The following is a 25340-nucleotide window of genomic DNA, read 5'->3' as shown; positions in this document are numbered from 1 at the left end:
GTCTGATCCCGCCACTTCAACTTCTGAAGCACTTTAGACGTCTGTTAATTGGGGAACCGACGTCTAAACCCTAAACCCATAAATTTAAAAAGTCACTTTTTGACTCCATTTAGACGTCTGATCCCGCCACTCCGACTTCTGAAACACTTTAGACGTCTGTTAATTGGGGGAACCGACGTCTAAACCCTAAATCCAAAAATTTAAAAAGTCACTTTTTGACTCCGTTTAGACGTCTGATCCTGTCACTCCGACTTCTGAAGCACTTTAGATGTCTGTTAATTGGGGGAACCGACGTCTAAATTTTGGCATTAAAACACCGTGAACGCGAGACAGCCGTTACGCGCACTCATTGTTCATCATCTTCGTCGCGTTTTCTCTCTACGGGTTACGCTTTTCATGTTTGTTTTCTCACTTTTGCATTTTTTTAAATTAACTTTACTCCGATTACATCACTCTTTGATGCATTATCTTTCATTTGAACTAATTAAAATGCGTTTTCGTTGGGTTTTGGTGCAGTTATTCTCGTGTCTTTAGGCGGCGACTTCTTGCGTTTTGTACTCCTCCAATTCCCTCCACTACGTTTTTAAAACCATCCAATAAAAAAAATGTACAATACATTCTCTTCAACTAAAATATAAAGTTGTAAACTCGAATCACCATGAGTCAGGAGCAACCTCAGAGACGTCTAACCTGTATGGATCAAACGTCTATAGAGACGTCTGACCTAAAGGGTCCGACGTCTCATTAAACGTCACCCATATAGACGTCGGACAGAGATCAGACGTTAAAAGCCCAAAATAACAGACGTCTAAAGTCATGACATAAATTAGAATTAGTAATTTTGGTATTTTGTGTTGGTGAGCCTAAAATTCGTTTTTAGTTTTCTTCGAATTATGAATTTGAGTGTAGATGATACAATACATTATTATGTGATTTAGTTGAGTTTTTATTTTTACTTGGTGGGGACAAAATTGATACGGTATCTTATTTTTCCACATGGGTTATTTAGACAATTTGTAAAACCTAAAGAAATTTGCTCAAAGAATTAAATAAAAAAAAGTTATTTTTTAAGAAAATTGTCTTATGATTTAAATGGTATCTAATGAAAAGTTTTATTTTTTTTTCTTTTATGATATTATAAACATCTCTACAGTTATTGTACTTTATGATTTTTAATAGGTTGATGTGAATTTTTTATATATTATAAAATGTGAAATAATGAGATATAATTATGGATGATGTTAGAAGTGGACTTTAAGCCTAACTCAACCCCACAAAATCGATTTGTAGGGTGGTTTGCACCCACTTATAAACTAAGAATATATCATGTGTGATAGTAGAAATTGGGTGGTCCGATAACAGTCCAATACCGAGTGGAATAGAAGAATAGAATGTCCACTTAGAACTCGCTAGGATAGGCTCTAACCATAACCCCACAAAATTGGCTTATAAAGTGAGGTTTGCACCTCACTTATATATTGTAATTTGGCCTTATCTCTAGTTTATGTGTGACTTCCAACAAATGAGGTTATTAAGAAGTGGTTAACTTTGACTTAAAATATGTATGATGTAATGTAAATATTTGAGTTATGAATATTAAGAAATGAGATGTGCATACAATATTAATATAGATATATTCAATAGTACGAAGTTATGAGAAAATAATATATATTCTTACACAATTAATGTTAATATGGCCATTAAGAAGTCTATTCATATTATACATAACTTAGAGGTATTTTGTGTGACATATAACAACTTAAATGTCTTTCAAAATTAGTGGAATTTAGATTTGGTTGATTTCTACTTTTCAGTGTCTAATAAAACAAGGAATACGATTAATAAATTGATTATGACATTTTTGTTATGTATTATATAATTATGGTTTCTAATTTATATCTTTATTTGTTTCTGTATTAATTAAGTAAAGATGTAATTAATGGTGTATATATATTAATATATTTAGTTTATTGATTTTGAAAATTCTTAAACTTTCAACTTTTATTGTATGATAGTTTATTGTAATTAAACCTCGTATAACATGTGTTTCTAGATATTTTAATATTTCCTAGAGTATGTTTTAAATTAACTATACTTATGTTTATATAATTATATTATTACGATTCATTAGTTTAATTTTTGTAGAGTAATGTTTTTGGGACGTGTATTAACGTAACATACATTATTTCATAACTTGTTTTAACGGGATAGAATTAACAGAAACTTATAATATATATATCACGACTAAAGGTCATTAAAAAAAGTGTGAAATTCAAAAATACTTTTATTATTTTAATAGAATTTCAATAATACTAACAATGATAATAAATAAAGGATATATTTAAAAAAGCATGTTACGAAATATGTTGTTAATATTAGGAGTGTTAAAATTTTGAATTGGCTAATTATGGATTAAGTTAAAAAAAAAAGTCAATTCAACACAACTTATTTTTTTTAACTAAAAGATTTATAATTTAATTCAATCCATTACGAATTTGTGGATTAGTAGTCATATATATTATAAGTTTTTATTAATTTTATCCCGTTAAAAAAAGTTATGAAATAATGTATGTTGTTAATATATACGTTCTAAAAACATTACTTTTGAAATTTATTTTATATATTTATTGTAGGATGAAAGTATATTGATTTAGTTTTTTATTGTAATAATATTAAAGTGTTTTTTTAATTTTTTAAATATTATTACAAAGATAATAATTAAAAATTAAAATATTAACCTACACAACTTAATAAACAAATAAATTAAATATTCATTAAAAAATTATTAAAAAATATTATAATATTTAAAATAATTAAATTTTCAATAATACAATTATAAATATTTAAAAATATTATAAAAAATAATAAAAATATTAATAAAATATTATTATTGATGAATTATGATCAATTAACTTTCAATCCGGTTTGAATTTGTGGATTAAGTAAATGAGTTCAACTCACTCATATTTAAAAAAGACTAAAATTTTTGTAATCTAATTTCACTTGAATCCGTGAGGAAAGAGATTGATTTACAGATTAAACTCTATTTTCATGTCTCTAATTCACATTCTTCTAAACGTTACTAATTTTGAGGAAACGATAACTGAATAAAAGAAATTATAGATCATATATATTTTAAGAATTCTTTTAATATTTAAATAAATAAAATATCACATTTTTAAACCAATAAATATTATATATACTTTATATTGAACTATAAAAAAATATGACATCTTGGATAGTTTATTCATAATTCTAAATTCAATGTTAATGTAAAGTGAACGACTAATTTTTTCAAAAAAAAAAAAATTGCACAAACCTTATAATATGTGTTTGGTTGATCATCTATTTCATTTAATTTGGAATTTGGATCCTCTTCCATTTAAACTAAGTAGTAAATGTAGCAAATTACCATTAAAAATCATTAAACAAACCTATCTTATTAACCTTGAACTGGAGAAGTTTAAGTCCTTTTATTTATATGTTTATGGCAAAATTTCTATCGGTAGATAATTTAGGCTTTGGAGTTGTTACACATTGAATGTAACAGTCTTTTTCAAACATTGGAAAGAAAAAGTCACTCTTTTAAGTCTTCTTTTCCAATTCCACTGCCATTATTGTCCTCCATAGCTTTCTATAAAGCTCATTTCTTTAATTTCTCAGGGGAAGTTCCTAACGAATTTCCTCCCAGACTTAGGTCACCAGACAATAGAAATTTGTTATACAATAATGCTTTTGGAAAGAAATTTGTTATACTTTATTGACCAAAATTAGAAAGGTCATTATTTTCGACTTTGATATTACTGTAAAATTGTATTTTCAAACTGATGTTTAAATTAGTATAAGAATTTTTTAGTCTCTCAAAATCTGAAGTAAACATGTTAATTATTTAATATTTAATTAAACATTATACTCTTTAACTACTTTTATTACATTAATTTTATAAAAATCATCAATGTATTAATTAACAAATCATTTAAGAATATGTTATGATTATATATATATATATATATAGACTCTTCCTTTCCTTTTCATTTATTTTCAGTCTTTAAATCTTCTCTCTTTATTTTTATTTTATTTTAAAATATCCATGACGTGTTTCCCTCTCTCTTTCGCATCAACAACCCTCTTTCAACTTTCTGCTTCACTGTAGTTTTCGATAATTAATGTTTCCTTCTATTTTTCTGATACAATTCTTTTTTTTTTTTTGCTAAAAGTTTGACTTTAAAACCTGACTTTTTTTCTTAAAATAATCATATTTTAGATTACAATTTTAAAAAGTTAAAAACATATTTTAAAACACAAAAATTATGTTTTAAAAATAAGTAAAATTGTGTTTTAAAAAGTTTTTTTTTTCTGAAATCTTTTCGTTAAACGTAGTGATTTTGATATTTTAGAGAGAGAGAAAATACCGAAGAAGGTGTAAAGCTCCTTAAAGTTGACTCTGATTGCTCACCTAACATAATATGAATAGAATAAAACACAAAACAAAATAACTTTTCAATAAAAAAAACTTACTAAATTCATAATTTAAAAGATATCTAAGCCATGGAAAAATGGCATGAAAATCGCGTTCAATTCAGTGGGTGTGAGAGATTGTGGAATCATAATGCACAAATATAAACAAATAAATTGGATGACTCACCCATTGTTAACATATTTCACTGGCCATTAATTTGGGTATCCGTAGACAAAAAAAAAACAAATTTAATATTCACTTTTTTTTCCTTCTTATTGACAGAACTACAATCAAATCATCGAATTTCAAAATATAATTTGATAATTAAATCTCCTAATGTTATTTTGGTGAATTTAAAAATGACACAACTCTCATTATTTAAATCAATCATTTCTATAAATTATAAAAATTGGAAATACTTAAAAGCTTTTTAATGTACATATAAACATATTTTTATACATTTTGTTCATATATTTATTTTAAAATATTTAATTTCTTTTATTACAAATTCATATATATATATATATATATATATATATATATATATATATATATTAATCAAAATACACTTTTGAATATTCATATATTATATTTAAAATAGAGTCTATAAAATTAATTACTTCAAGAGAAAAAATATTGATGATGCATACAGGTCTAGTATACTTAGACTTCCAAGAAGTCGAAGATATATTGACAAGACCTAGTGTTTTTCCACACTTTTGGTTTGAATTAATTGAAAATTATTCAAAAGACCAACTGAAACTAAATCAATTAAACTTGATATTTTATATTGAAATAAAACCAAATCAAACCCGAGTTAAAAAAAAAATGAAATATCAACATTTTATCTAACTATATTATTTACTCACTTTAGCATTGTTCTTTTATTAAACATTTAAAATTTGAGAAATATTTTAGTGAATAAAACTTAACTTTAGATATGAATTACAAAAATTATACTACATATAATATGAACAAAAAAGTTTAAGCGTTAATTATAAGAGATCAAATATTTAAACCATTCATTTGTTCAATAATATTTTAGAGTATAAAAAAGAATTATTTGAATAAAAATCAGTAATGTCAACATATATTATATATAAATCCAAAGTGTATTTAATAAAAGTTTATCATTATAGTCCAATTCTTCTCTTATTGGGAATCAATGTATCCAATGAAAATACAAGAATGTATCGCCATATTTGTTTTGACTGAGTTTTTTACTTTGTGGATGGAATATAACTTTTTTCTTGTATCTTATGGCTATATTTGAACTCAATGACATGTATCTTTGTTAATTCATTAACATTAATTTACTTAATTAAAGTATATAAGTAAAGATGATTTTTACTTTACAAATGAATTCTTTAATGCTTTTTTTTTTCTAATATGGTATCATAAACTATTTTAATGAAGTTGGTTGATTTTATTATACCATTCATTATTAAACCATTCACAAATATGTCTAAAAACATACATTAATGTATAAATAAAGATAATTTTCCCTTTTTTAGAGATAAGCTAAGCTTAAAATTACTTTTTAATATTTATCATTTTAATTATTATTTTATATTTGAGTGCAATATATAAATGGTTCAAAAGGTTATAACCAAGACACTGATGAGTTGTTCATTTTTTCTTTTCACTTTAGTCGTTAAATTATTTTTATGTGTGCGAGTTAATGCTTCCATCAGTAAGTTACTTTACACAAGTTTAAAAGGCTGACACTTTTCTCAACATCCAACTTCCCAAATAAATCAATGATATCATATGATTTTGTTACCCTATCAATAAATTTCATTTATTATAAACATAGTAACTTAAGTTCTCCTTCAGAAAAAAAAAACTTATAATTATTTTTGTTTTCCACATCCAAGATATTATAAATCACAAAAATGGAATTGCTCTCATCCTATCATACAATAGATGACAATTAACTACCAAAATAACTTTTACCAAAATAACTTTTAAAGAAACATATATTTAGATCAATAAGGATGTCTGAGATGTCTTGAATATTTTTTTGCAAGCATCTTAAAGATAAAATCTTTCAAAAATGACAAAGAGACTCTATACGAGTCTATATTATAAATTGATATAGGACTGTTTTTTAACACTCCATGAACATAATAAAATTCAATTCATGCTCATGTTATATAATTATTATCTTCTCTCTCCCTTCTCCTTTTCTCATTACTATAAATATTCTCACATAAATCCAAAGTCTCTTTTATGATAATAATCATCCTAGTATTAGTCATAACATGATGAATATTTAGTTAATTTTCAATTTTGTCAACAATTGGCTTACTAGTTGCTTGTTTGATTATGCATACCTCTACTATGTATGTTATTTCATAAAGGCTCTTATTTTAAGAATCACCATTTATTTCATTCTTAGCACAAATAAAATTAACCATGAATAATTAATTTTCTTATAATTTGCTTACTCTAATAAAACCACTTATATTAACTAAAGTGTTTCTCTTTTATTAATATTTTTTTCACCAATTGAACTTTCAGAGTCTTTAAAGTTTCATATGCATACTCCAATGGTGCATCAATCACATTTGGTTGATAACTAACCAACACTAAACTAAGTTCAAAATGGATGTTCATTAGTTGGTTAATTTATCTTGCATTAAGTATTTATTAAAATTCTTTATTTTTATCTTTGAAAAGATATAAGTGTTACAACATAGATCTTTTATGTTAGATGATGTATCTCTAATTACATCAATTAATGACATTCTTAATTGGTAACTACCGCCTAACATTTTTGGATATGCGACAAAATCATAACCAGAGTGGCAAGAAATGGCAAGAAATTAAATGAAACAAACTATAACCTACATGAAAATCAAATAACAAATTACATGAGTAACTAATTAACCAGGACGGCAATATTTAATCACCAAATATCCCACTAATGTGAAAACAAATTTCAATGCTCTACTATTTTATTCAAGATTAAGCTATGAACCGTAGCATTCCATTGTACTAGTTTTTCATCAGCTGTGTAGATACCAAGAAAAAACCTGAATGTGTTGATATATATATATATATATATATATATATATATATATATAATTACACAATAATTTTCAAACTCCAATCCAAAGTGGCTGCAGTATTGATGATGAACAAACTCAAACCACAGGGTAGCAACAGTAACGAGAAAAGGGTAGGATTATTTGGGTTGGGCCTGTGGTGGAGGAGCAGGAGGCCCATACTGCGGTGGGTTTTGTCGCCGACCCTTGGCCCGGCCACACAGGTAACAGCCCAAAGCCAATATCAAGATGATCAATATTAACGGCAATGATATCACCACCACGAACCCCATTCTGAACTCTTAACTTTACTTTTCTTTGGTCTTTACTTACAACTTATACCTACGACATGACATCTTCATCCCTCAGAACTAAAAGAATATTCGTGATTTAATTTTCCAAACTAGAAAAATAGAAATCTGCACTGAACTGAAGCATGATTGACCGACATATGGGTTTTATTCCAAAATTGGAAGAACAGATAAATTGAGAATCAAGAAATGATAATTTATTGGATATTGTTTGAATGGGAAGAAAGAGATTGAATTAAGAAATTACATAACGCGTACCTGTTAGCGATTATGTCAGTGAAGGAAGCAGCTTCTGCAAAACAGAAGGTGGAGAGCGAGGAGAGAGATTGAAGGGAAGAAATAGATGCGATCTGGTTAGGAGAATGGAAGTGGTGGAGCAGCAATAAGATTCAAGCTTGTGACACGGTTCGTCGGTGAAGCGTATTCTACGTGTCACAACACTGTTGGACAGTTTGAAACGTATAGATTAGGGTGTAATTAAAGCACTATTGAAGATTGAATCCGTGGTGGTCGATTGAGTGAATGAGTGAAGATGGTTTCGCTTGGGAATCTGATGATGATTGATAAGCGCAACCTTCTCTAATTTGGATCCAAAGTCATTGCAACACCATCACAATTATGTATAATAATACATGATGGAGTAATTTACACGAACTACCTTTCCGTCTTGTATACAGATTTACGAAATTTACTTTGAATTTTTTTAATAAAATAAATGCTTTTAAGTGTATAAGTTTCAAAATTAAGTAAAATTAAATATAAATAAATACCAATGCACATAAAGATATTAATAATTAATATTCAGGGATTTAAAATCAATAAATAAAGATAAACTTAATATTAATATCTAAGTTTTCTTAATTCCATTGAATTAGTTAATTAGTTCTTACAAAAACGGTAGAGTTACAGTTATCCTAGCGTATTAAGCAATAGAAGGTTTCCGTTGCCAAATAAAATGTCAGCTCTGAATCGAAATTTATGAACACAAGTGCATCATATATAGGCTCAAGCAATTGTAAACGAACTATTATTATTTTGGTTCTAGATTAAACAATCCTGCTTGTGGGATCAACCTCAATTCCGTTAATACTAATAATCTCGTAGTAAATTTTAGGTTTTTTTTCTTCCGAAAGTAGATTAATTTGTTTTTGATATTACACTTTTGGGTTGTTTTAAAAAAAAACATTTAAAGTAAGTCTTGTCTTGTATGTATGGTTTCGTTTTAAAAAAGTTGTCGACATCAGGAAACAGTTGTGACTTTTGAATATAAAGTCTTGAAAACAACTAAAGACTTTTTCATTCTTTTGTTAATATGAAGTTGTAAGAGTTAAAGACGACTTCTATCATATTACTTTTATTTAATTATAGCTTAAATTTCTAATTAAGGTGAAGTAGTCATCATGTTAGACTTATTCTTCCAAAACTAAGTTGTATTCAGTATGTACAACTTTTTAAAAAATAAGTTACACTGAAGTCGTCGTTGTGACAATTCTTTTGAAAATAATTTTAACTAAAGTTATGATTGAGTGTTATAATTTTTGTCAAAAATTAAGTTGAATTAAATGTCATTGGGTAATGACAATTTTTTTGAAAACAATTTCAATTAAAGTCGTAATTGGATTGAAATGACTTCTGCCAAAAATTAAGTTGAATTTAAGTTATGCATTGACATGACGACTTCGGTTAAATTGATTTTGAGTAGAAGTTATCCATGTAAGAACTTCAATACAATGCAATTTAAACTCAAATCATGCTTACATATGACAGTTTCACTATAAATATTTTTGAAGTTTGAGGTTTTATATAATTATTTTTGCTCCTATAATACTTACATGACTTTATTATTTTTAATTTGTGGTATAATTTTTCTGAAAAATTTAAAATTTATAATTGTAAATTACAAATATTAGAAGATAATTTAGTATAAATTTTCCATTACCTTTAAGAAAAACCCAAGATTTTTTTTAATAAAATACCCAAGTTATACTCAAATTCATAATAAACATAAATAAAATTTGTCATTGTTTATATTAACTTCAATTCAACTTATTTATAACCAAAGTCAAAGTCTTGATGTAAATTGCATTGAAGTCATCACATTCATGTATGGCTCTTCAATGTTACAAAAATTGCCCTCGTTATGTAAAACTAAACTTTATTATTGTAAGTGTGTTATTAACATCTCAGTAAGACTTCGCTCTTGACGTAATAATTATTTCAAAACATTATCTTTCCAGCCTTATATGCAGAGGTGAGGTTTTTAACCAAAAAAACGAGCAAAAAAGGTATGACCAACTTTTCATCTAACCATTTTTTACTTAGATTTTGCAGCACTTGCATACATTACATCTTGCCCAACGTGTATGTAATATAATTGGATTAAATTTGCTGCATGATGAGCACGGAAATTGATACACGGGGACAACATTTCTTGATAGCATGAGCTGCTTTAAAAAGTAAATTACAAAACAGCTCAATTAGCACCGATTCTGTCAATGCAAATGCTACTGGTTGTAAGGTACTAACGTGGGGTCTTTCGTGAACCTGTGCCTTCATTAGTGCCCGGTGGCTTATTAGATAACCTCCGCTTGTACCGTTTGAGAACAGACGCCAAATTTTCCTTCCCCTTACGGAAAGCAACATCACCTGCAGCAGTTCCTGTACGTCCTTTCCTGCTTGAGATCGCAAGCTCCACATCCTTGATAAGCTCAAGTAACGCTGATGCAGTTGTGCATTTGCCCCGGCTGGGTTTTGCAGTTGGGAGTAGCATCTCGTTTGAAAGATGGGGGTTTAACTTTCGCTGATGCGCGGGTAGAACTTGAAGGCAAAAGCATGGGGCCAAGGGACTACGAGGCTTAAAGAAAGCTGGATCAATGATGCCCTGCTCATAGACCAAAATCAGAAGTAAAAAAATACAGAACTGCCAATGTAGTGGAGAAATTATACAGGCAAGGCAATTGATCTGATCTAATTACTTAAAGATGGGAAACAGTTTAGATAATTTACCTGGAGGCGATTGAGAACATAGGTGTATTTCCCCCAAAGCTCCGGCCGGCTTTCCACAAGTGTAAGGTTAAGAATAGTGTGGATACACCACACCCCAAAGCTTATTATTAAATCAGTTCTCCATATACATCCCTCCCCGCAATTAGGAACTGGAGACGAAGAAAAACCAAGTTTCCTATCAGAAAGACAATAGTGAGCTTCACCCACATGATTGACTTGATTCGTCTCCCTAGTTTCAAATTCACAAACAACCTTCTCCCTCGAGGCGACACAATCAATCAAATCCTCATCAGCTCCACTATTCTTTCTAAACAACCCCTCAGAACCCTCCAATTTTAAGAGCTTCACAATGCAAAGTCTAACTGACAGAAGAAGTTTCTTCTCTATATCCACAAATGAAGTAGTTTCTTGAACTATTGCATTAGGCCTATTTCCCACACCTTCCATAACAATATTACTATTTTTCTCAGGCCCAAACTGCTCACAAGGCAGTCTAGACCGTACAGATCCATTAACAAAACCAGAGCTCAACTGTGAAGAGAGTGCCTCGTTGTAAGCTTTAGATGAAGAGAGTTCATTGAAGGCCAAATGACTCCCTGTTCTTGTTCCAGAATTTGAATATGGTGATCTTTCATAACAAGTCCTACTAGCATGAGATCCATGTCCAACAGAACCATCCCATGGAGCATTTTTATCAGACACATCAGCAGACTTTTGGGCGATGGAGTATCCTGAAATGTCTGGCAAACTGTGGTACTTTTTAGTATTAACTGAGTTGAGTGTATTATCTACAGATCCAGAAGGGTAAAAATCGTTATAAGACCTCTCAGATTGTAATTGGCAATCTCTAGTGATAGCTACTTTTGGGAACCCTGGGGGTTGGCCTACACTTGGACCACTACACAACCTTTTCCCCAAAGCAAACGCAAGAGAATCCCTGTACTTTGCATTAACTATCGAAGGGGATTTCAGTGATGACAAGTCCACTGGACCATTTAGGTTAGCAGAATCTCCGTCTTTACCAAGTCGACTAAGATAAGATGCAGTCTGATAACCATGTATGGTAGCTGGTTGATAATCCCGAGTCTCTGATGAATGTAGATTACGTACACTGAAATAGCGCCTCTCACCAGAATCAAGGAGATTGTGGCTCGAGTTCTGCACATATGCATCCAATAATTGGATGTGATCTGGCCGCATTGAAGAATTACTCCTTTGGAGGCCATAAGAAGACTCTGAATTACATTGCACCAAAGGCTGCTTGGAAGAATCATATAGATCAGAGTTCGCTGAAGTGTTAGAAACTCTACCTCCTAAAGATCCTGAGTATTCAGAGTAGTCCTTTCTACATACATCCACTTTTTGCAAAGAACTGGTAGGTCTTAAATCGACACCCACTCCCAGCAGAAGGTCAATTTTGTTAGCCTTTGCTTCCTGGGTTATATGGCCATATAAATCAAATAGTTGTCCCCAGAATTCATCAAGAACAGCAGCTAGCTGACGCCTTGCTGCACGCCCTAAGCCTTCTATTCTCGAAAGACTTCCAAAGCTATTCCCTCCTTCATCACTTTTTCCATTAAGACACCTGAATGATGCAGGGCCATCTGATGTTGAAGATGGTACATTTGCTAACACAAATCCGGAAGGTTCTTCAGCTTCCCACGAATCAGCATCATCATCATCATCCCTTTCAGCATTTAAATCTCCTTCAACTTCCATAGTTTTCTCAATTGGGTTATTTGTTTCCATTGTTATAGTTTTGGTGTCTTCCAATTGAGAATGGGAAATCTCATTAATCACTGTTGTTACAACTTCAGACTCTGATGTGGAAGCCAACATAGCAGAATGATTCTTCCTTGCAACATTCACGTGGAGTTCAGGTTCCATTACAGATTTAGGTAGAGCAGGATGAAAACTTGGATGTGATACATCAGAGTACTCCAAGGTCTTTGTTACAGCTGGTGTGGGTTCCTGTACATGCATAGGTTCATCTTCACGACATCTTGTTTCAGTTAAATAAGATTTCTCGCCAATAATTGGTGGATTAGGCAGAGTGTTTGGCATATCCCAGTTCCACGTCTTAGAATCTAATCGAACGCTGACAGATCTCAAAGGTGTGGCTGCTAACCAAAGCATAAAACATAACGATAAAACGGAAGTTGTTAGAAGAACTAAATATGAGATAGATACACCACTCCCCACATTCCATCTCAAATCACTAGCCCAATCGCTATTTCCAAACATCATTTCTACCACAAATACAATATTCAAGCCAAGCATCCCAATGAATATGATCAATGCCAAAAGTTCCAGAAACTGGGAAATCTTGTGTACACCCATTATTGATCTAGATGTAGCTACACGAAAAAGGGGGATCACTAGAGATGGAAGTTGTAGAGCTACCAATACTTGAGTGAATAATAGTAGCTGATACATCCCTTCGGCTCCTGAACTCCAGACAAAATAAAGGGCAGGCAAAACAGTAATCACTCTAATTGTAGCATAGTGAAGCCAACCCGGAATATCCAATTTTAAGAAACCTTGCACTACTACTTCTCCACCTAAACTCCAACTTAATGCGGTGATTTGATTTGCAAGAAACAAAAGGAGTAAAAACCCAAGTAGAGCTATTGGGTTACGTAAGACCTGCATAAGAATCTCAGGATTATTATATATTTATTTATCATTCAGAACACAAACGGCAAATAGGATGCTGTAAGTATTCTTTTGTAAACCAATTGCAGAGGGAAAGGAGACCTGTTCCATTGGTGACAATGCATCCTGGAAAGTTAGCAGAACATGCCCTGTACTGTAGAACTCATTTGCCGAGGAGGTCATCAACATATTATTTACCAGATAAAGACCACTGAAAACACATAATATGGCCAAAAAATGGTTATGACACAAAGCATTCTTTGAAATGCTTGCCGGTCCCTGATGCCACTGAAAAGAAAAGAAAAAGAAAATTCAGATTGACATAAAACATGATGTACAATCTTTTTCACCTAGGTGCACAAATGATCAAAGGTGTATAGGAAGTGATGGTTGATCAAAGACAAACCTAAATAAAACATTAAGAACCTCTAATTTTATCAAAAGAAACATTTTTATAGCCTAAACTCAAAAGAAATATACAGGGGACTAGATCTATATGCATAAATAAAAATTGTAAAGGAATGTCACTTTGAGAATATGCGACAAACTATTTTTCTTTCCGTTTTAAAGTATGCCATTAAAATTTAGTAAGTTCATTTTATACCTTCGTCATCTAAGGCACTACTGAAGAACATCCTTAGAGTAAAATAATTAAAAAGCATAGATCAAAGTGTTCAATGGAATAAAATCTAAATGATTAATAAAATAGTTCTACGGAATTCTAAGAGTGAAAAGTCTTTTTTTAACGAATCATAGATATTCACAATTTCAAAAAACTGTTTCTAGAAAAATCATACGAAGTGTACAGGCTCCCATGCAAGCGACAAACAGTGGATGGAGCACTTGTCCAAACCATACTATAGAAGACAAACTATCAGTTACTAACCCTTCTTTTAGAATTGAGGTCGGCCGCCTATCTAGAAACATGTAATAGGAACTACTCAAAACCATTACTAACATTGGTGAATGATGCATTCCCCCCAACAACAATATCGAGTAATAAAGGATGCTCGTTTTATTTTCTGCATAAAATCCCTTTTTAAAACCATCCCTGCTTCATGGAAACAAATGCCCCAATGAAATCCCATTGGGCCAACTTCATGGCATCTAATATTATATTACAATCCAAAGCAATAATATCTATGCCATCATGTCCCTTCACAAGGGTGCTTGCATGAATAACATTAAACTGAAGGAACTTAATAATAAGTAATCAATGAACACAAACATAAGACAGCCAAAAGGGCCAATAGTTTACTTGTAGAGCTTGAGGCAAGAGAGCTCAAAGCCATTTTGGTTTCCACAATCAAATCATAAAGTGTTCAAACATTGAATGTATAATTTTCATTACTCAATTAGATAACAAAACAATCTGATGATGTAAGGGCAGAGAGACTTGGTAGATAACCACTCACAACACAACGTTTTTGCTGCAAGTATACACAATCAAGTACGAATAATAACAAATAACAAGTGTATCATTCCATAATAAAAAGAAATTAAAGTCCAGCATTGCTCAAAGTACTTGTCAACTTGAGCATAAGATTTATCAAAGATAGTAAACCTTCAGAAGTCCAGCAGCAAGGCAACTGCCCACGAAAGCCTGTTACCATTTTGCAAGAGGCAGGTTTTTCCTTTATGAACAAGCAGAATATGATGAGCAAAAATATCCACAAACAAATTAAAGATATTGTTTTTGCAGAATGCCACGGAAGCAGACATTTCATTGTATATGCATAGAGGAAAATGAGAGGAAATAATACCTGTACAATAGAGGAATGCAGGTAAAAGTTGTGAGGTACAAGATTTGCTCCTAGAAGACTCATTAGCACAAATGCACTCTCCCCACTCAATCTTATTAATATTCCATTCATGGAAAATGGAATTTCCGGTTGATTGACAAGCATTCCAAGTATAAAAGAAACCAATACAAAGCCTGCAACAAACTTGCCTAGGAATTTTGCCTTCTCAATGTCCTAGACAAAGCAATTTGATAAGTATAGTGTTGTCCTAAAGAGATTTATGAATAAGCAAATGATGATACTTACAAGTAAGACTGCAAGAAGTATGTGAAAAACAACACCAGTAGCAGCTAAAAAGACACAACTGAACAAGTCCCATCCAAAAATAAGATTTAACCCTTGTGCCATGCCCAAGATCTTGCAAAACAGGTAAATCATAGCTTCAAGTCAAAAAGTTTTATATATATAAATTAAATTCATTGTTGAAGAGCATAGAAACATGAGGTTAATCAAGAATATTACCATGTTAAGGTCTAGCATTATCACTGAAAGTTCTGTTTGAACTCCAAGGAGCATACATGTCCATGTATCATACTCGTCACTGCAAATCTTTGGATAAAGAAAGTGACGTTAGTCTATAAGCAAAACACCCTAGTTAAGAACATGCAAGAAGCCTTATCTGAGCTTGCTTTTTAAGCAGCAAGTGTGAGCTTGACTGCATTAGTTAGAGGCAGAAATACCAAACATAAATCAACTATAAACCCAGTAATCAACTCAGCAAACATGTTAGGTTATGTAAATTTTGTAATTAGAATTATCATAAGATACTTGTGAAGCTTTATGTAAGTATGCATTTATGTAAAATAACATCACCTTATTTGTGGAGTTAACTGAGGATCCAGAAAGATACCTAGTTATAAAATGGAATTACTCTATCCTATAATTGTTATTGAGCTACCCATAGTATATGTCCACACTCTAGATGTCTATCCTAGGCATGAGGGGCTGCTGTTACTAGGTCACTCATATTTGTCCATGCTCCAAATGTCTAGTCGACATGATGAGGTATGTTGAGATCTTATGATAACTAAAGACCAATATAGTCCTTGGTTAAGCAATCCTCACCTCATAAACCAATTTGGTGGACTAAGCTAGGTCATAAGCCCACATTATTAGAACAGTAATGGTAAAGTTAAATGGCTTAAGGATTGTTTATAGACCAAAGGGTATTATTATATTCAAGTCTTTGAACTGGATAATGGAGGTAACTTCTCTCCATTGGCTAAGATTGCCTCGATTCAATTATTCTTGCTCATGTTTGCAATTAGTCAGTGTCCTCTTTATCAACTTCACATTAAAACGTCTTTCTTCATTATGATCTCATTCATGAGGTATATATGGAGCAACCTCTTGATTTTTTCAGTTGGAGAGTATTTCAAACTACTTTGCCATCTCCGAATATAATTATAAGGTCTTAAAGACAATGTTTAGCCGATTTAGTATTGTCGCTCAACAGAGTCATGTGATTTGGTATTGTCATTAAATAACAAAACGTATACACTTTATCGTGTATATTAACAACATAGTGATTACAAGAAGTGATCACCATAGCATTGCAAAAGTAAAGTATCACCACACTCAACATTTGCAAACCAAATATGTTGACATCAATATTTCCTTGGTATATAGGTGGTATGATCCAACAATGACATTGTCAATCTCCAATGAAAGTATGCAATGGACATCTTTGAAGAAGCAAAGTTAAGCATGTACGCAGATCCTAATGTCAAACGTCTGCTAAGTTAGGTGGAATCGTTCTCAAATATTGAAAAATATGAAGGACTAGTGGGGAAACTGAACTAACTGAATCCTCTCAATATCTCTTTTGCAGGTAGCGTGATAAGTTAGTTCTTAACTCTCTTCGAAGGGCTTTGAGATGCAATAATTAACATATCCCCATTTATCGAATAGGCAGCTAGACTTTGCCCGCTAGTCTATCCTACTCATACTGTCACACCGACTTGGTGAATCTCTTCGCTTGTTTGCCGTCTAAGCCAGCCCATCGCTTTTCCACTTTACTTTACGCCTTCCCATCCGAGTGACATAAGCTTAACCCTGTCAAATCATGTTAGACTAAGAAGAGCCTTGGGATCCAGACCCTTGTCAGACTGATGTTGCGCCTCATTAGACATCAGCGAAACACACAACTCGATGTTAATCAAGGTTGGTACGCTCCACAGAAAAAGAAGGGCTAGCAAGCTTGTGCGAGTTGGTAATGGCACTTAAGCCGCGCCTTATGTAAATGGCCTCCTGTCTTTGCTTGTCTTGTGTAGTATGACGTACACGTAGTCTGTTACTCTTGTTCCTTAACTCGTCCCTTCCCGTAGCCCACGGAGCGTTCGTAGGTTAGCTCGTTAGTAAAGCAAGGAAATCCTACTGGCGGTAGCGGTTGTAACTTTGACCTATTCTAGCCGCTTCTTTGATCATCGCATTCATTATTGATTCACATTCTATCCTCGGGCAGGAAGTCTCAAAGCTCTTTTGCCACCATTGAGGAACCTGATAAGCTCTTTTGCCAGCATTCAGGAACCTGATAATTTTGATTAAAGTAGTTATCCGATAGACGCAATTTGACAATTAGCGAAGGTGTCACCTTCTAAACTTACTTTTCTTGAGTCAATGGAGTACGACATGGATAAAACCCATCCCCATCTGAGTAGAGACTTCCTAAGCTAAGAAGTTTTCAAAGCAAGGGAGGAATGAACTTCTAGCTTGATTACCGGGAACTCTCTCTTGATAGATGAAGAACCCCTGGCCAAGCACTCAGAAAGTGCTCCTCCAGCTGTCTGTCCCACAGAGAGGTAGTTAGAATAGACCCTGAGACAAGAAGCTGACAGAGAAGCAAGGGTCTTGAGGGGTGAACCCTCTGACTCAAGATACACGAGCTCCTCTACACCCATTTCCTCTGAAAGCCCTTTTGCCAGCTTAGCGTAGAGAGATAGCCCCATGAAAGGAAGAATATATGGGTAGATCAAAGCCTGCTGAAAGCCAAGAATGGGATACGGGGACGAAAGCTCAGAGACCCTTTGTTCAACTTCTCTACCAAAAGCGGAAGTTTAACCCATATGAATTTAGTTCTAAACCACCTGATGAAGACGGTGATCGTAATCAGGTTATGGGAAACTCTAAGTGTTGTTGCCAGATCATATGCAAAATCAAAATATCAAGTCATGGCCATACCCACTGGTGAACTAATATGGCTCAAACAGTTGAGGCTTGGGAAAGTTTCGTAAATGACACTTATAAATCACCATTAGACAGCCCTACTCATTGCCTCAATTCCAATATTACATTAGAGGATCAAAGACATTAAGATAGATTTCCCCCTTATAAAGGGAAAGATCTTATTCATAACTGAATTCATACCAATAATGTTAAAAACTCTTTAGTTTCTGAAAGTGGTAATAAAATTGAGGAAAAAATAATAAGAAAAAATGTGAGGGGTGGGGATAAGAAATTATTATGGGAGGGGAATGGATAATCTGATTCCTTCTATTTAGTTATTATTTAAAGATGGAATAAGCAAGAAATAATCCATAATTAAATGTAATATCCATACTTCCTACTTCAAAGACTCCCCTTAAAGGAAATGTGAAAGAGAAAATTGATCACATTTCATTTCTATAAAAGCTTAATAGTATTTTTTTTTTCTTTTGATTTAGACTGTGTTATTTTAGTCACCCAAGCCTCTTTCTAATCAATTAAGTCCCTCTAATTTTAAAACTAAGCAAATTTGGGCTTCTTTAGTTTCCCACTATTTGGACGCTTATAATAGATCGGGGACATGAATTACACTGAGTTTAAAAGTTATTAATTCAGTGGAAATTTGATAAAATTAAAAAAATTATAAAATGTGAGATTAGGGTTTGAAGATGGTAACATACTGATTTTTATTTTATTTTTGAATGAAATTTGATTTTTTGTAATGGATGTTTTAAATCAAATGAGGTTTAAAACTAATTAATTGATTCCATTTATGAAAATTAATTTTAAATATAAAAATACTTAATTAGTTTGAAAAAACATGGTACTACTGCAAGTGATTCAAACTAAAGAAACCAAAAATAAAATCTTTATTAGCAAAAGTGCAATTTTTTTATAAACTTCTAAGTTTGTTAAGAATCAAAAAGTAAAAAAGAGATTATATTAACAAGATTCATTGGTAGAATATTGATAATACCTATGAAGTATCATTGACATATGATCAACATGAAAAAAAAAATCTTAATTGAGAATTAGATTTATGCAATGTACACTGTATAATCGATTTTGTTAAGTTGTACAGTTTTCCTATAGCAACAATCCTAACAATAGAATTCTAAGAAACATATCTCTTAGTAGTTAAAATAACTAGTCATGTATTATAAAACAAACATCACAAAATATGCCGAGTCATGCATTATTTATAATATAAATTGTTTTCTTTTAATTTTTTTATGATAATAGTGTCTAGAAATTGTTTAGTTACAAATAGGTGTGGACTCATCTTTTAACTCATGCTTAACTCGTGTCAAAGAGGTGTCCAAGATGTCTAAGTAGATTTTTTATTATTATTTTGACATGGTTGACAAGTGTCGAACATGTGTGTTCAACAGATATTGTATCCAAAAATTCTCCCACACGTTCTACAGAGGTGTCGGTGCTTTCTGGGAAAATACCACTAATAAATCTTTCTTAAACTCAAATAATGTGGTTTATTTTGGAGAAATTAGAGGAAACACACACAAGTAATTTTCTTTTGGGTTCATTTTCTTTTGTGAAAGTGATTTCTTCTCAATGTTCTTCCTAATGAGCAAGTACTCTTTTAACAGGGTGTGAATATCAGGCTGGATAAAAAGCATTTCAGAGTGCAGAAGCGTTTCATAATAATGAAGTCTCATTACAACAGCATAATTTTATAAATCATTGAAATGGAAAACAAAATACCTGTGCGAGATTTTTTCCTGTAACTACGCCAATCCTTGCAGAAATGTACTGACAGAATATAGCAGCAAAATTGAAAATAAGCATGAAAGCCATCAGATCAAACCCAAACCGTGCACCACCTTCAACGGTCGCTACCCACTTTCCAGGGTCAACATATCCTGTAGAAATCAAAAGCATAGGTACAATAGCAGGAAGTGACTGACGGAGAAAGCTAGGAGGGTGGTTGGGACTCAATCTCTCTGCCTCCATTTTACTCCTTGATATCATACCAGCACCAATGAAGCTACTGAAAAGAATATGATACCCAGATCGTAACAAACACTTTGAAGTAGCTAAAACTCTCCATGACCCATAGACAATTCCATTACTACAACTTAACTATACCTCTATCAATAGATTCCTTTTATTACAGTCACAGATACGTTAGCAGCTTCAAATATATAAACTAAGCTGCTAAAAAAAGCACTTGCAATAATATTCAACTATCAGCTGTGATCATAAGATAAAAAATTGAGGTTCTCAATCAAGTCAACAAGACTGAAAATCAGTCCAATTGACGTCAAACTTCAGAAACAACTCCGGCGATTCTCTTTTCACAAACACACCCATAATCATTACTTCTCCACTCGAATTTCCTCATCCTGCACCATCAAGTTGATCAAAGTAACAACATTAGCACCAAAACAAAAAAAAAAAATCACAAGAAAATAGTTAAAAAGCAGAACACTCATTCATCACTCGAGAATTCGTCATCACTACTAAGCCTCGAAAGGAAACAAGTAAAACGCAACCAAATCCACATGAAAACTCCCTCAAAAAAACAAAAATCAGATCATCAACACATCACCCTCGGTAATAGCAGTAATTAGAGCAACAAATAGTACAGCATTCAAGAGTTAAAACAAATTAACTACTAACAGTGGAAACAGTATAAGACAAGTCGCAAAACAGAACTCCGCTCCAAAATCACGGAGAAGAAGTAAACAGCGTAGCAGAAAAGGCGAAAGAGATGAAAACCCTCAGTGAATGGAAAAGGTCAGGTAAGAGATAACAGAGGCAACGAAAAGTTTGAAGTGGATCAGATGCAAGCGAAGTAAGGATAAACATTTGCACGAAATTCGAGGACGATGGTGATGACACATGTTACCGTACAGTTAGGGTTGCGAAGAAAGGAAACAATTACCTTCTCTTCTCTGCTTCTTCTCTTTCCTTCATCTGCCAATCGCTCTAACTAGATCTCACTCACTCTCACGGGACCATTCAAAGTTTCATGTGCAATCATATATATATTAGCGGAATATTCTATTTACTTTTATATTATCTTTGTAATTTATACAAATGAAGAGAGAGAAAAGAGAAAGGAACTTGTTCTGGGAAAGCAAACAGAGAAAGTTGTGTTGTTGTTATGTTTAAGTATGAAAGTATGAGTGTTGAAAAGGGGGCTGGTAACTCCAAAGCCCTTATAAAAGACAGTTACCGTTTTGGCGTTTTGCATATGAAATTTCATTTATAGCTACCTCTAACTGGTTCCAACTTTTCTTCCAAAAGAGGAAAATATGTGTTTTAATATTTTCAACTTCGCCATTATCATAAACATACGCTGTCAAGGAAAGGAAAGTAGGGGATGCAATGCAACCCTCTCAACACTACTCAATAAATAACACATTCTAAAATTTACTACTCAGTTAATTTTATCAATAGTTCAAATTAAAAAATATATACGAAAATTTCCATTGAAATTAAACAATTAAATATTTCAGTATATTTAAAATATATATTATGCCAATTTTAATTTATATCAATAATTTGTTAAATAGTTTTGTATTGATGTAAAATTCATACACAAGTTTATGTAAAAATTACTTTCAATCTAGCTCTGAGATTTGGAAATATAGTTTAATTAAAAATGGTTAGTTCTTGGAAAATAAATAAAATTCTATTTATTTATAGTTGTCTTTAATAACTGTATTCATGGTATTACCAATTATGTGCGTGAGTGAATTGTCAATCTTTTGTTTTCAGACTCGAATGTTTACTAATTTTATTGACAATTAATTTTAATTAAATAATCCAATTAATCGTTTCAATTTTTACTTTGTGAGAAACAAAAACTATTCAAATTCCCTATTAAATTATCATGCTCTTCGTTATTTTTATGATCTTAAGATTTTATGAAACTTAAAATATACAACAATTTCCTTGATTATAATAAAATATTTTCATTTTTGCTTTATATAAATACCTATACGGGTATGAACTAGTTAAAAATTAGATGAAAGTAGTAAGAATGTAATTAACAAAAAATATTTGATATTATTTAAACTTTAAAATTTACGAATAACTATGTCAAAAGAAAATATAGATGAATAGAAAACATTTTAAAAAATTCAGTGCTTAAAAATATATAAAGTACATTTTATTTTGTTACGAGATTTTAATACAATAATTGTCCAAGACGTTGGAATCGAGTCTCACTCCTACCAATGTAATTTTGGTAACCAATTTTAAAACCTTTGTTTCAGTATATTTACAGACAGTAAACGTGGAAGTTAAATATATTAGTTTCTGCATTTTTTTTTTACTTTTGACTTAAATTTGAAGTAAAACGGAGTTGTTAAATGTTGCCCCAAACATCGGATGCATTTTATTTATGTTGAGTTTTGTTTTGAATACTGTTTTGTAAATGCTTGCGTATAAGTGTATTTATGCATAATTAAATAAGGTAAAATACAGATTCTTTCTTACAATAAGATACCAAAAGTCAAATTGGTGGTTGTAGTGACAGAAAGGAAACTCCACATACTTTTCGTCAAAGTGAATCTTTCAGTTAACAAGGTCGCAAATGGAACAAATAAATATATACAAGATATATTCTGCAATTAATTTTTTTTTATGGCTGTTTCAATTAAGTAATGAACAATTTTACAAAAACGATTTAGTTAAAACTAGCAAAGGGTGTGCTTTGGAATTCAATTCAAGAGTGTAAAGCAGAGAAAATAAAATAATAAATCCAATGAAAAAAAAAAGTAGAAAATGAATTGACATGATGAGATGAAACAAAGATGCAGACATGCAGCATAGTGAGAAGGACCAGCAAAGTGATGTATCATTAATGAAGACTTTGAAGGTGCTTACTTGACCTAATTAAGAGGAAAGAATAAGAAGATTTGAGTGATGATTTAGAGAGAAAGTGAGGTTCAAAAAGAGGATTGAATTTTTTTTGGGAAGAAAAGGATGTCAGGGGAAAAGGGTGTATCTGGAATTGTACATTGAAAAAGCTTATGTGTCAATTAGTGTATAAGATTTTTATGTTCAAATTAAATACAGAATGGGGATAAGAGGTCATTGAATGCAATTGAATTCGTTCTTATCCAGAGGCTGAAAATATAATTAAGAAACAAAACATGAAAAATGATGATGAAACTGATTGAACATGAAAGAGTTGGGTGACTTTATCTTCACAATATAATATATTATTCAGGATCTATTCAACTGTCAAGTGTGGGGTTTGAAAAAATTTGGTGAAACAACTTTTCTTTTCAAATATACATTTATACTTACACAGTAGAATTTAGTTAAATTATAAACGATAAAATATTAATTTAAGCGTTTAAAAGTTTCTTAACTAAAAGAATTTTATGAAAATAGTGTTTGCACTTGGTTTGAATAGATAAAGCCAAATAAATTGTAAAAGTCAAAGCATATTAAAAAAAACTCTCAAAGTTAGATCACAACAAAAGCTAAATTAATTTTTTTTTATAATACTTTTAAGTACAATATTCAAATACTTTTTATTTAATTTATGAAAAGTTTAATTTTTCTGATGTAGTAAAATTCAAAATTACCTTACAAACAAATTATTATTATTATTAACTTTTATTTACAAATGTTATTGTCATAATATTTTTGTGCATTTATATTAATATTAATAGTTTTTAAAGATGAAAAGCTAACGTTGAACTACTTAAAGGATTACGTGGTCATGTGTTCAGTTACAGTAAAAAAAAGAGATTTCGGTTAGGAAAGAATGATTGTAATCACTCTTTTTGTCCATAATTCTTACTGTAAAATGGGAGTATATAGAAAAGTATTACTTCCTCTCTGATAATTTATTCTCTATTATTCTGGTTTCTTCTTTTCCCTGTTCATTGGCTCTTACTCTCATGGTTGACACTCTTCATTCACTCTTGGTTCTCCAAATTGGATCTGTTCTCAGATTTTAATAATCTCTGTTAGAGAAAATGACTTTTCGCACCCATAATAAGCATTTTGAATTTAGAGTGATTCCTTTTAGGCTTTGCAACACACCTTCTACCTTTCAAGCCATTCTGTCAAGCTGTTGAAACGTTTCTGTGGTCCGTTCGAGATCACTAAGCGAATTGGAGAAGGAGTCTATGAAGTAGAACTTGCCCCATTGGCATGCATTCATAATGTGTTTGACATAAGTCTCCTTCGTCCTCGTAAGGAACCTCTGTTCCTCTATCCCTTCCTCCAATTATTGAGGATAAACATACTATTATTGTGGATTGGAAGTGGGACAAATCGACTACCACTCCAGACATACACGTCCTAGTTTAGTTAAAGGGTTTGTCATTATAAGAGGCTAACTGTGGAAGCTTGGAAGCAACTTCAACAACAAGTGCTTCTTGAACTTAGGAGATATGTAAGGAACTCAGCGCCCATTATCCTTACCCCACTTAGTAGCCCATCTACTAATTTTGTACCAACCTATCCCATCATGAGTGTACTAGAGATTTCAAAGAGAACTGGACATCAGCCGCATTACCTGAAGGATTACGTGTTCACATCCGTAAAATAGAGGAATTGATTAGGAAAGAATGACTGTAGTTATTCTTTTGAAAGAATGGTTGTAGTTATTCTTTAAAGAAAAAAAAAAATTCTCTTTAATAACTTTTTTTTAAACAACTTTTTTATAACATTATATTGATAGTTTATGATTGAATGTTTGAAATATGTAAACCAATAAAACAGTGACTCTTGTAAAAAAAATTATTAAAATTATTAAAATATCATGATCTTATTTTTTTTTTCATTATTCTTACCAAAGCTGATGTCATTTGTGCATGTTTGTTATGAAAAAGAGAGAATATAGAAAAATATATTTTTTTTA

General features: G+C 31.5%; 1 protein-coding gene across 1 annotated transcript; it reads right to left on the bottom strand.

Annotated features, from left to right (window-relative positions):
• Positions 1-10108: 10108 nt before the first annotated feature.
• On the bottom strand, positions 10109-21601 carry LOC124830267 (ethylene-insensitive protein 2.2-like). Its single transcript, XM_047303932.2, has 8 exons — positions 21393-21601; positions 20210-20850; positions 15746-15832; positions 15530-15640; positions 15245-15457; positions 13584-13769; positions 10827-13472; positions 10109-10701 (listed from the first exon to the last, which is right to left on the bottom strand). The coding sequence occupies exons 2-8, from the start codon at positions 20474-20476 to the stop codon at positions 10342-10344; spliced, it is 3870 nt and encodes a 1289-aa protein (XP_047159888.2). The 5' UTR covers positions 20477-20850; positions 21393-21601; the 3' UTR covers positions 10109-10341.
• Between the last annotated feature and the right edge of the window lie 3739 nt (positions 21602-25340).

The sequence above is a fragment of the Vigna umbellata genome, chromosome 5 (genome assembly GCF_029865625.1).
Source record: "Vigna umbellata cultivar VRB3 chromosome 5, Vumbellata_1.0, whole genome shotgun sequence".
NCBI lineage: Eukaryota > Viridiplantae > Streptophyta > Magnoliopsida > Fabales > Fabaceae > Vigna > Vigna umbellata.
The sequence above is the reverse complement of the archived record's forward strand: the minus strand, read 5'-3'. Positions and strand labels throughout refer to the sequence as shown.

Excerpts from the sequence above, each read along its gene's own strand:
- LOC124830267 (XM_047303932.2), bottom strand. The coding sequence starts at position 20,476 with ATGATATCAAGGAGTAAAATGGAGGCAGAGAGATTGAGTCCCAACCAC. Across the intron at positions 15,833-20,209 it reads CAGGAAAAAATCTCGCACAG|ATTTGCAGTGACGAGTATGA; the intron begins GTATTTTGTTTT and ends CTTTATCCAAAG. Across the intron at positions 10,702-10,826 it reads ATGTTCTCAATCGCCTCCAG|GGCATCATTGATCCAGCTTT; the intron begins GTAAATTATCTA and ends GTCTATGAGCAG.